General features: G+C 36.0%; 1 protein-coding gene across 3 annotated transcripts; it reads right to left on the bottom strand.

Annotated features, from left to right (window-relative positions):
• Window positions 1–1,003: 1,003 nt before the first annotated feature.
• On the bottom strand, window positions 1,004–12,887 carry XKR9 (XK related 9). Of its 3 annotated transcripts, none has more exons than XM_059672911.1 (4): window positions 12,741–12,887; window positions 10,825–11,352; window positions 5,057–5,277; window positions 1,004–1,700 (listed from the first exon to the last, which is right to left on the bottom strand). In XM_059672911.1, the coding sequence occupies exons 2-4, from the start codon at window positions 11,094–11,096 to the stop codon at window positions 1,072–1,074; spliced, it is 1,122 nt and encodes a 373-aa protein (XP_059528894.1). In that variant the 5' UTR covers window positions 11,097–11,352; window positions 12,741–12,887; the 3' UTR covers window positions 1,004–1,071. The 3 variants fall into 3 exon arrangements, with proteins under 3 accessions (XP_059528894.1, XP_059528895.1, XP_059528896.1); XM_059672912.1 differs by lacking the exon at window positions 12,741–12,887 and adding an exon at window positions 12,352–12,540; XM_059672913.1 differs by lacking the exon at window positions 12,741–12,887 and adding an exon at window positions 8,548–8,605 and having other exon boundaries at window positions 10,825–10,960.

A 12,887-nucleotide genomic window follows, 5' to 3' on the forward strand; every position in this document is an offset into this window, starting at 1 on the left:
GGCCGCCTTTGCCCTGCCCCCCAGCTCTTAGCTCCCCCCTGGGTTTCCGATCACTGTCAGTGGCAGGGGGCTTCTTCCTGCTTTCCCTTTCGCCTCCCTGCATTGTGCCTACATATGCAAATTAACCGCCATCTTGTTGGCAGTTAACTGCCAATCTTAGTTGGCAGTTAATTTGCATATAGCCCTGATTAGCCAATGAAAAGGGTAGCTCGTACGCCAATTACCATTTTTCTCTTTTATTAGTGTTGATATATATATATATATATATATGATGCTGTCACACATGCTACAATATAAATGAATCTGAGGACATTATGCTAAGTGAAATAAACTAGTCACAAAAATACAAAGAATGTATAATTCCACTTACATGTGGTATCTAAAGTAGTTAAATTCATCAAAACAAAATAGAATTGCAATTACCAGGGGCTGAAAAGAGAGGGAAATGGGAAGTAGTTGTTCAGTAGGAACAGAGTCTATTTTGCAAGATAAAAAAGTTACAGAGATGTACAAAGTAAATATAATTAACACTACTGAACTATACACTAAAAAAATGGTTAAGATGGTAAATTTTATGTCTTGTTTTCTTCCTCTTCCCTTCCTTTTCCTTTTTCTCAACTCAATCCGTCCCCAACTCAATATATGCACTGAATCAAGAAAATGCAGGTGAGAAGAACAAGTGTTCTGCTCTCTTCTTCCTTTTGCAGTTCTCCACAACAGGTGCATCAGTTTTAGTTCAGGAAAAATGAGGAGAAAGTTGGAGAAAAGCTCAATTCCAGCCTTCAAATTATGGGAACCAGACAATTTCTTCCGATTCAAGCTCAAAATGGCTACTCTGCCTGACAACAAGCAAATATATCTAAGTTCTTAAGGTCTTCAAAAACAAATGAAAAATTAATTTAAATAATAAAAATATTAATATACTCACTCTCACATTCATAAATAATGTACCAGAACTGATCTCAAATTAAAGAAAGCAAAACTAAAAAATAACACACACATAGACACACAACATTTTCTTTACTAACCAATGAAACAAAAAATAAGAAAATATGTCTCATAAAGGATAGCTTATTCCATTAGGAAATACTTCATTCTACATTCTATTTGCACTGGTTTCCCATCAATTTCATCAGGTTTTCTTTCTTTACTTTTGTTTGGGTGCAAAGTCCCATAATAAACAATAAGAAAAATAATTCCAAGGATAAGGGCAAGAGCTATAATAATACTAATAGGTATAAAATAGTCTGAATTAAAAATAGAAAGTGGGCAAACCCACAACACAATCAATATCCCCAGTGTGGCCAGTACCCTTACAATATAATAACAAGACATTGGACATTTGGTATTCTGCCCCTGAATATTAAAAAATGTAAAAATAAGAACAAATCCAACAACAATCCTGTATAAGAACTCCATACTTATGGAAGCACAAAACTTAGTTTGGTTTTTAAATGCCCACAATATACCTAAAAACCAAAGAAATGACAACAGATATAAAGCAATCTTAACATTTAAGAATAAAAGAAGTACAACACTCAGCATCCAAGATAATAATGTAAAAAACTTATAAAAGAGATATGTGAGTTTGGGACAGGGCCCAGTAAGGACATTTTTATCAGGTAAGGATTTTCTTAAAGATATTTGATAATCAACAGTCGACCAAGAAATAGCACAGCAAGAGACCATGAGGGCTGCATCTACAAAAAAAAAAAAAAATTTTAAAAGGTATATTGTTACAGGAATAAAAATTACAATATTAAATTACCATATGCCATACATGCTTTATCTGTATTTACACGTACCCACAGACATGTCAGGTACTTTATATACTCATTTCACCTAATCCTTCAAGATAGATATTACTATTCCCATATTACATATGAAGGATTAATGCTTACAGAATATATATTATTTGACCCAAGTCATACAGCTAGCAAGTTGCAGTTAAGATTTGACTCTAAAGCTACCCAATTCCAAAGATGGTATACTTAACCACTGCATTAGACTGCTTTACAAGATTCTGAACTGTACAACTGGTATAGTGAAAACTACATACTATACTCTGGAAATTCTCTAAGACATTACTGTTATAAACCTAGCTATTCCAGTCTTTGGCTTTGACCCTGGGCATATATCTAATTCACTAAGAGACAGCACCATGCGAGAGAGGAAAGTGGAAGGAAGGAAGGAAGGAAGGAAGGAAGGAAGGAAGGAAGGAAGGAAAAAAAAAAGGATGGGAGGAAAGGAAGGAGGAAGGAGGAAGGTGGGCAGCGGGAGGAAGGAAAGAAAATTTAACATAAGTATGAGTTGGATGTCAACAAGCTCAATTTCCCATCGTATATAATAAAAGTCTAATATGCTAAGTGTCCAACCATTCTCCTGATCATTCAACCAGTCACTATGATGCGCACTGACCACCAGGGGGCAGACGCTCCAACCAATAGGATAGCTTGCTGCTGGGGTCTGGCCAATCGGGACTGGGCGAGATGGCCGGACACACCCTGGAGCCCTCCTGTGGTCCCTCCCCAGCTCCTATCGTGCATCTGTGGGGTCCCTCGCCTAGCCTGAGCCCTCTCACAATCCAGGACCCCTCGGGGGATGTCGGAGAGCCAGTATTGGCCCGATCCCCACAGGCCAGGCCAAGGGACCCCACCAGTGCATGAATCTGTGCACCGGGCCTCTAGTCTGTATATATTTTTATTTATTTCAGAGAGAGACAAAGATAGAAACATCAATGGTGACAAAGTAGCAGTGATCAGCTGCCTCCTACATGCCCCACACTGGGGCTTGAGCTCACAACCTGGGTATGTGCCCTAACCGGAAATCGAACTGTGACCTCCTGGTTCATAGGTCTATGTTCAACCACTGAGCCACCAGCCAGGCTATCCAGTAGTCTTAGATATTTTCAGAGGGAGAATAGATTCAAATAATTTAGCCTTTAGTGGTAGAGCTGATTTACATAACCTAAGTTTTTCATCTGCTTTCCATCTTCTAAACACTTGTTGATATTTCTAATCTGCTATTCCACTCTGCATTCTATTTGTTCTTGTGGGTTTATATTATTTTTAATCCTTTACTCTCCTTATTAGTGTGGTTCAGGAAGGAGCAAAAATAAAAGAATATGTTCAGCCTTCTGAAATACTTCTATAAGTAACCTGATTTTTTTTTAAATATATTTTATTGATTTTTTACAGAGAGGAAGGGAGAGAGATAGAGAGTCAGAAACATCGATGAGAAAGAAACATCGATCAGCCGCCTCCTGCACATCCCCCACTGGGGATGTGCCCGCAACCTAGGTACATGCCCTTGACTGGAATCGAACCCGGGACCTTTCAGTCCGCAGGCCGACGCTCTATCCACGGAGCCAAACCGGTTTCGGCAACCTGATTTTTTTTTTAACATTCTGAGTTATTCTTCTTGATTCTCAAAACAATACATGGTTACTGTAGAATTTTGGAAATTCAGAGAAAAGTGTAAAGAAGATTAAATAAATTCATTCATAATCTCACTACCCATAAGCAGCCAGCCACATTAACATTTTTCATATTTTCTTCCAGACACTGTTCAATATAATAATTTCTTTGTATCCTTAAAAGTATGCTCATAGGAAATTTTATAAACTGTTTTTGTCTAAATTTTATTTTAGAACTACTTTCCTGTGTCATTAAAAGTTATCACTATTTTCTGTGGCTAATAGTTTTTATAGTAACATTGTACAGTAACTTTTTTACCAATTCTTCTATTGTTAGACAATTAGCTTTTATTTATGTCTTTATTTATTTGCTATTTTTAGCTAATACCTCAATTTCTTACTTCAAGGAGAAACTAAAGAATGAGGATAAAACCTCATAATATGAGGATAGAACCTCATAATATGAAGATAGTCACTGGATCCCATTGTGATCCAGATGCTATGTACTACTTGGAATCATCAGCAGATCTACCATATGATAGGCTATAAACTCCAAATGTTCAACTTCTAGTTTCACTAACGATGTGGCACAGAACACGTAAGTCCCAACCCACAAATTATTTGCATCACAAGGAAAAAGAGGTCTTATACACAATAGGTTCATTTCAATGTCTTATTAACAAGCAAGGTAACAATAATAATATTAGAAGGGACTACAACATTGAAGTTTATGGGAAATTGGAAACAGAAAGACTACTTAGGGAAAGAAACTGATCTCACAGGTGAGTCTAGCATAGAGGGAACTCCAGGAAAGATGACAATCTGGTACTCTGAGATTAATCCAAGTCTGCATGAAACCTTAGTCATTACTTTTTTTTAACATCTCAAATTAAACAACTATTAAATGGGGTTTTTTTATGGAAATGTCAAACTGTCCTTTAAAATTGAACATTTTACCCTAACAATGAAATATGCTATAATAAAACAACATATTAATCAACTTTCATGAGTTTTGTAGCATTTGCACTTTCATCTAATGATTCCAATTCTGGAAATTTACCCTATGGATATACTTTACACATGCATAAGATTATTTACAGCAGCATTTTTTGCAACAGTAAAATATTAGAAACAACCTAACAACATAAACCGGGGCTTGTTAAATAAATCATGGTATATCTATAATTTGTAATACTATTCAGATAATAAAAATGAATGAGGGAGCTCTTTCTGTACTGATATGAATAGATCTCCAAGACATACTGTTAAATACTGCAAAAAACAAAAACTGTTTTTATTTTAAGTTACTATTTATATAAAAGAGGGGGAAGGAAGAGAGAAAGGGAGAGACACAGACAAAGAGATAATTAATATAGGCTTTTTAAATGATTTTCTAAAAGAATCATGGAAAAACTGCCAAGTTTCCTTTCTGGGCAGACAAAAGAAGGAATGGGAAAAAGAAGGAGGGAGGCAACATATCTTTATATACTTTTAAATATTTAAATCATGTCCTTCTTTTTAAAACTTAAACAATTCTATAAAGAAAAACAATAAAAAATTCTAAAACCTGCCCTAAAGTTATGTAGTTAATATAAGATCTCAGAGGCATCCATCTAACGAAGGGTGTTAAGAAAGACTTACACTGACTGGTATTTGCTTGACCGTGTTCCAAACAGGTATAGAGCTGAAGAACAAGTTGTGGGCAGCCTTCCAGGTAGGTCTCAAATAGCCTGAGCATGCTCAAATCAGTCACTCCATCTATAACTTCTTTATGTGGATCAATTTGTTCTCCGATGAACTTATCAGTTTTGCTGCTATATTTGAAAGCCACATGATAACCCTTTTTCAAGGCAAACCAATACCTGTAAAGTAAACATGATCATTTGTCTTGTGTAATATATACTTTATAACATGTATATTAATATACACAATAATTTGAAAAAAGTAGCATTATGTTTAAGTACAGATTTTCCCCACAAACTTTCTCTACTACAAATTTCTTATGGTGGCTTTTTTGAGATTCAAACGCTATAACTTTTTATTTCATGTTTGATGTGCCATTTTGTGCTAGCACTGTTAAATATGCATTACTCATTTCATCCTCACAATAATTGAGATGAGTAGGTATTATTCCCATTTTACAGATGGGGAAACTAAGGCTGAAAAACAGTAAGGTGATTCACTGACAATTACACAGAGAATAAGGGGCAGACCCAGAGTCCAAACTGAGATCTTATGATTCCTAGTCTTAACCACTACTTTCTGAAAGACAAACTGCAATTTTCAATTCATACAATTTATCTTTTTTTAAAAATTTATTTTAGAGAGAGGAAGGAAGGGAGGGAGAAAGAGAGAGAGAGAGAGAGAGAGAGAGAGAGAGAGAGAGAGAGAACATTGATGTGAGAAACATCCATCAGTTGCCTCCTTACAGGCCCAGAACCAGGTATCAAACCCACAACCTGGGTATGTGCCCTGACTGGGAATCTAACCCACCAACTTTTGGTGTATAAGACGACAATTCTACCAACTGAGCCACAGCACATGTGCACCAGACTGCCCAAACCAGGCCCTGCTCCAGTCACAGACAACCAAATTAACAGGGAACTTCCACACACATGTGCACACTGGGCCACCCCACACCCAACATAGGAGCCCCTAAACATATAAATCAAAAATTAACAGACAATATTACAATAGTAAGGGACTTTAATACCTAACTTAGGTCAATGGATATATCATGAAACAAAAAAATCAATAAGGAAACAAAGACCTTAAATGTCACATTAGGCCAAATTGACTCAATAGATTATGTATAGAATATTTCATCCAAAAACTGCAGGATACACATTTTTTTCAAGTGCACATAGAACATTCTCTAAGACTGATCACATATTAGACCACAAAAGAAGTCTCAATAAATTCAAGAAGACTGAAATCATATCAAGCATTTTTCAACCATATTATCAAACTAGAAATCAACTACAAGAAGAAAACTGGAAAAATCAGAAACATGTGGAGATAAACAACATGCTATTAAACAACCAATTGTCAAACAGGAAATCAAAAAATACCTGGAGACAAATTAAAATGAAAATACAACTTTCTAAAATCTATGGGATGCAGCAAAAGCAGTTTTAAGAGGGAAGTTCATAGCTATACAGGCCTATCTGGGTTGCAAGTTCCCTGCCCCAGTTGTGGCTTGTTTGGGAGGCAACCAATTAATGTGGCTCTCTTGCCTAGATATTTCTCTCTTTCTCTCTCTCTCTCTCTCTCTCTCTCTCTCTCTCTCTCTCCCTCCCTCCCTCCCTCCTCCCTTCCACTGTCTCTAAAATCAATGGGAAAAATATCCTCCAGTGAGTATTAACCAAAAAAAATTTAAAATTTAAAAATAAAGTGAAAGAGAAGTTACAACTGATAACATCCTATATAATAAAAGCCTAGGTGGCGTCATGCACGACATCATCACAGGATGGCCACCACAAGATGGCCGCCCTCATGTCATCACAAGATGGCCGCCACGAGATGACCAGCAGGGGAGGACAATTGAGGGTGAACAGGCCAGCAGGGGAGGGCAGTTGTGGCAATCAGGCCAGCAGGGGAGAGCAGTTGGGGGCCATCAGGCCGGCAGGGGAGAGCAGTTGGGGGCGAGATCAGGCCAGTAGGGGAGGGAAGTTGGGGGTGGCCAGGCCAGCAGGGGAGGACAGTTGGGGGCGATCAGGCCGGCAGGGGAGCAGTTAGGTGTCAATCAGGCCAGCAGAGGAGCGGTTAGGGGGCCATCAGGCTGGCAGGCAGAAGCGGTTAGGGACAATCAGGCAGGCAGACAGGCGAGTGGTTAGGAGCCAGAGGTCCCGGATTGTGAGAAGGATGTCCAATTGCCAGTTTAGGCCCACAGGGATCGGGCCTACACCAGCAGTTGGACATCCCCCAAGGGATCCCAGATTGGAGAGGGTGCAGGCCGGGCTGAGGGATAACCCTCCCCTGTGCACAAATTTCGTGCACCGGGCCTCTAGTAGAAATATAAAGAATCATTATATGCCAACAAATTGAACAGCCTAGAAGAAATGCACAAATTTCTAGAAAGATACAACCTTTCAAGACTGAATCAGGCTCACTGGTTGAGCATCAACCTATGAACCAGAAGGTCATGGTTCGATTCCCAGTCAGTGCATATGCCTGTATTGCAGGCTCAATTCCAACTGTGGGGCGTACAGGAGGCAGCTGATCAATGATTCTCTCTCATCATTGATATTTCTATCTCTCTCTCCTTTTCCCTCTCTGAAATCAATAAAAAAAAATCTTTATTTTTTTAAAAAGACTGAATCAGGAAGTACCTCAAGACATGAATTTAAGTGTAGACCACATTTTACAGAAACTATAAACATCTCCTAAGAATAAAATCAAAGTCTCTAGAGAGGACTTGGTGAAGGCCTCACAATTTTTTCAGGGGCAATGACCAGAACATAATCATGGATACTAGCCTAGGCATGCAAGAAAAAAAGCAATATGAGTACCCAATAGTAGAAGCAGAGCCAGTCGTAACAAACTTGTAAAAGCTTCAGATATTGAAATTGTAAATGAAACAGCTATGCTAGGTTTAAAGATATAAATGGCAAGTCTGAAATATCTACAGTGAACAGGCAACTACAAAAGGTGACATGGCAGACTTTTGAAAAGAACCAAATACAGCTTCTGTTATAAGAGTCTGTTAGATATAGTGAGAATATCTAACTTACATTTGCTTGCAGTCCCAGAAGGCAAAGAGACAGAAAATGTTAGAAAGCAATGACTAAGAATTGTGCAGAAGTGAAAGAAGTTTCAAAGAATCATGAGAACTAGCAAATCTCAAGCAAGAGAAATAAATCTATACTTAGATATATCATAATTAAACTGTAGAAAACCAAAGGTAAAGAGAAAAATCATAAGAGCAACCAGAGGGGAAAAAAGACATTCACCTAACACTTCAAGAGAAACAATAAAAACCAAAAGACAAGAGAATGTAATACGAAGAGATAAAATAACTAACTACTCATCTCAAATTCTATAGCCACTAAAATATCTCTCAAGAAAGCTAATGAAATACTGACATTTCTAGACAACCAAAAACTGAAAAATGATATCACCAACAGACTCACAATAGATGCAATTCTGGACCTCAGGCAGGCAGAAGAAAAGTGATCCATAGTGGAAAGTCTGAGATTCAAGAAGGAATAAAAAATAAAGAGAATAGTAAATATATAGGTAAGTATAACAAAATTTAACTATATAAAACAGAAATAATAACACAATAATATGGTAGTGAGATTAAACACAAGAATTAAAATGCCAGCAATATTAATGTACAGTATATGTTGGGAATATGGTACATGGAATTCAAGTGTTTTGAGGTCTTTATATTATTTTTGAGAGCAATAAAGGTTCTGTTCAACTTTAGACCTGGGATAATTTAAGACAGCACATTATGAGATAACTCAAGATTGCACTTTACGGACTATGCTTCTATATAGGATGTAGTATGTTGGAGGAACCAATCCTCCTGCCAAAACAACTAAAGAAACTGGAAAGTGAGGTGATGTTTCTGCAGATACTTGTTGCCTGGAGGTACAAGGGCAAGATGTTGAAAATATGGATTTTTCTCAGGTAGAGGGTTATTATTAGAACAGAAAAAAATAGCAGAGGTTTTAAAGATTTTATAGGTCTAAAGACAGGGACCTCAAAAGCTCAGTCAGTTTCCCCCCCAGGACATTTAACAAATTTTGAAACTATAAGATAAAGGCTAACTCTAAGCAGAAAGTCTTGAAAAAGCAAAGCAGAATTTTTCTGACAGTCTTGTGATGCCAAGGAGATAAGGGCCCAGTAGTATTCAGGACATGCGGGAGGGAGCATGACTACACCAGGCTCTCAGTGCCCCAGAAGGCTGCACCCTTGGAGCAAACCAAGAGTAGACTGAACCTCACTCTAAATGTCCAGGAGAGAAAAGAAAAATAGTGTTATCTGGAGCCTCTATAATTTTTACATATAATGTCTAACATTCAATAAAAATTATTAGGTATGTCAAAAGACAATGAAAATCAAGGCAATTTTGCCTTTTATAATACAATTTATAATTTATAACACAATGTCCTGCAGTACCTTCAAGCCATTATTTGAAACACCAAAGAAAATAGTTCTGTAGATATGAAAATTTTGCATTTATAGAATGGCTAATAAAGAATTTACCATATTTCTAAACTCTCAGCAAGGTAAATGTTATCCTTCTCTACATATTATAACTTCATAATTCTCATTATTGCTCATGCAGAATATTCATTAAATCTTATTTACTACACATTAAAAACTTATCAGCACTTTTACTTCATCCCTTTAAACATTTTCATCTTATTAAAAACATACAGTTTCAAAACTAACCTCCAATATCTACACCTAAAGTACTTTCCAGCTTCCCTAAAACCTGTACTTTTTTCTCATTGCATATTTTGTTTCTCTTACATGTTATAACCTTACTAACTCTAGCTTTAAAAAGACAAAGTATGTGAAAATACTTTGAAAATTATAAATCTCCACACAAATTTAATGGCATTTATCATTATTATCAACAATTAACATATAAAAAGCCTGAAAATTCTTAATACTTTCAACTAGTCGCCATGAATATGTTGCTTTTTAACAGGACAGAATCAGAAATTAACCTTTATGTAAGCTATTAAAATGGTCCGAATTCCAAAATTAAATGTAATAAAATAGTATGTTATCCTCTTAATGTGCTTTTAATTTTTCTCTTTTAAGATATACAGATATCTTAAAAGTAAAGAGAAAAATTGCTTTTAACAGAATTAAATCCCTTAAGGTAATATTGAAAAGGTCATATGAAATTAGATATACAGATAATCATGGAATTCTTAAGGCCTATTCAGATATTAGTTTCTTTAACTATTAAAGTTTTTGAGCATGACTCTTAAAGCTGTTTCTAGTTCTGTGCATGATTCTGTACCAGCTTACCACATGGCTACTATATTATTGCAATAAATTTTTCATTTGGTTAAATCAATGGTACAAGTAACTTAAAAATTAAGTGCTCTAGCAGAGTTGCAAGTGACAAACATATTTGCACTATTGGGGTTTGAATATAAAACAGAAGATCACAAAACATAGAACTTAGTCTTTTTCCTTCTCATAAAAAGTGAGCACATGTCAGAAAAAGTAACTTAATTAGGTAAACTAAAACATTAATAAACCTGGAAAATTCTGACAGTACAGCAATGACTCATACAAACAGCAATAATAAGGAGCCAGTAACCTTTGTGCTACATGCAAATAGGGGACCTTTGTACATTTGACAACCTAGATACAGAAAGGCAGTTTCTGTTCGAATAAAAGAAAAATAGTGTTAATGATCAAAAGTGTATGCTCACCTTGTAAAAATTCCTCCTTGCAAGCAGTGAAGTAGAAGAAAACGATGCTGGCTTTCTTGGCCTGCTTTCTTTAAATCGGCCTTGTACCAAGAATAACTAAAACACTGGACCACAAGTGTTCCAACAAGCATAAAACTTACTGTTAAAACACCAAAAACATATTGTCCTTCATGGAAAAACCTAACAGATACCCAAATGTCCACAATTAAATCAGTTATATAGATTATAATGCCAACAACTGACATCATAAAATTCGATTTAGTATATTTCATTATGAATCACTATAGCTCTTAGTTGTCTACTTTCTTCTCTGATACAAAAAGGAAAAAAAAACAGCTTTTGTATAGCACTGATTTTTATTTTCTACTCTCTAAATCTATTTAGAAGAACAAATATTATGAAATTGGAACACTAAAATCAAAGTGACTAATTTTAACTTTCTTTTCTAAATCTCTAATCTAGGTTTAATGTTACAAGGTTTTATTCAATCTTCTGTTTCACAATGATCTTCATTACCGATGACAATACCTAAAATAAAACATATTTATATATATATAAGATTCTTAAACTCTTGAGTATAATATTAAAAACCCTAGGTCATGAGTTTATCAAAGCTCTATTTAAATATATATTTATATATAACCACTACATATAGTTCTTATAATAGCTTTGGGAAAGTAAAGTCTCAACAATATACTAACAAACTGAAAACTTCCTCTCAAACTATTTACCTTTTTTTTTTTTCCAGACTATTTACCTTTTAAAAACCTTAACCTAGGTCTCTCTGCTCGTCATATGAGAAGATAGCCGTCCGCAAACCAGGAAGTGGGCCTTTACCAGACACTGGGTCTGTTTTTCACCTTGATCTTGGACTTCCTGTCTCTAAACCTTTCTTCTCAGATATGCTTCTACTGGAAAAGGCTCCTCTACCCTAACTCTCATCTAACTGCCAACCAGAGAGCTGGAAACTCTCCACTAGAGATGGAATCCTCCAGGTTAAACATTCTCCTCTATTAAAATAAATATTGCACATAGGGTGGAAGAGTAGATAGTAATAAAAGTAGCTACCATTTCTGAGTGTTTACTTCATGTGAAATGTTTTACATATATTATTTCATTTAATCCTTACAAATCCTTATGAGAAGGATATTATTGGACTCATTTTACAGGTCAGAAAACTGAGTTTAGAGAGATATTGGGTGTTTAGGTGAGTTATTTCTAAAGAGCAAACCATTTTTTTAATAGTAGATGATTCCTTTAAAATTACAACCTATAATACCTGAGCACTCCATACGCGCATTTTTTAATCACTCACCCCACACAGATAGCTTCCTTTACCTGGAACGGATATGGAAAACACTAGCAGTTTTGAATCAAGTTTAATAAGATGGGAAAAATAATTTCTAAGAAACTTATTAATTGCATTATTGGTAGAATATCAGATTCAATAAACTAATCCAATATGACATCTTCGATATTCCTAATTCAGTGAGGCAGGGACATACCGCCAACTGGAGAGAAACCTACACAGCAAGGTAGTAAATACAGCAGCAGCTCTCATAAAGAAATCCCCAGCTCTTTCAGTAACCACACAGTTGTACAACTTGCATGAAGGACAGTTCATCTCTATCCCTACAGTCGATCACTATTCCAATACCACCTTATGAGAAAAAATGCCACCTATAAAATTTGACTTCCTAGGAAACTCGTGACACTAACTTAATACGACAGTTCCAATCCAATTTTATTCAGAAGTCAGCCCAGCTGTGTGGCTTCCTGGCTGTCAGCCCAAATATATAACCTTTGTCCACTGTACATGATCTCTTGCCAATAAAGCAGATATTTAAAAAGTAAAAACTAGCGACCTTTCACTTGTCAACCAAATTTAACACACGTAAAATACAGACTAGACTTACTTGTCAAATATAAAAAGCCTTCTTTAACTCAGTCTCTTCCAGAAAATCTTCATTTCTTCTTCACTGAAAACAAGTATCATTTAAGAGTTTGTAAACCTTTAAGATCGAAGGCTAAAATGAAACTGAAATCACCTGTTAGTCATATGT

This window comes from Myotis daubentonii, chromosome 17 (assembly GCF_963259705.1).
Source record: "Myotis daubentonii chromosome 17, mMyoDau2.1, whole genome shotgun sequence".
Taxonomy (NCBI): Eukaryota; Metazoa; Chordata; class Mammalia; order Chiroptera; family Vespertilionidae; genus Myotis; species Myotis daubentonii.

Excerpts from the sequence above, each read along its gene's own strand:
- XKR9 (XM_059672911.1), bottom strand. The coding sequence starts at position 11,096 with ATGAAATATACTAAATCGAATTTTATGATGTCAGTTGTTGGCATTATA. Across the intron at positions 5,278-10,824 it reads CAAGGAGGAATTTTTACAAG|GTATTGGTTTGCCTTGAAAA; the intron begins GTGAGCATACAC and ends TTTACTTTACAG. Across the intron at positions 1,701-5,056 it reads TCAAGCAAATACCAGTCAGT|ATGCAGCCCTCATGGTCTCT; the intron begins GTAAGTCTTTCT and ends TTTTTTTTGTAG.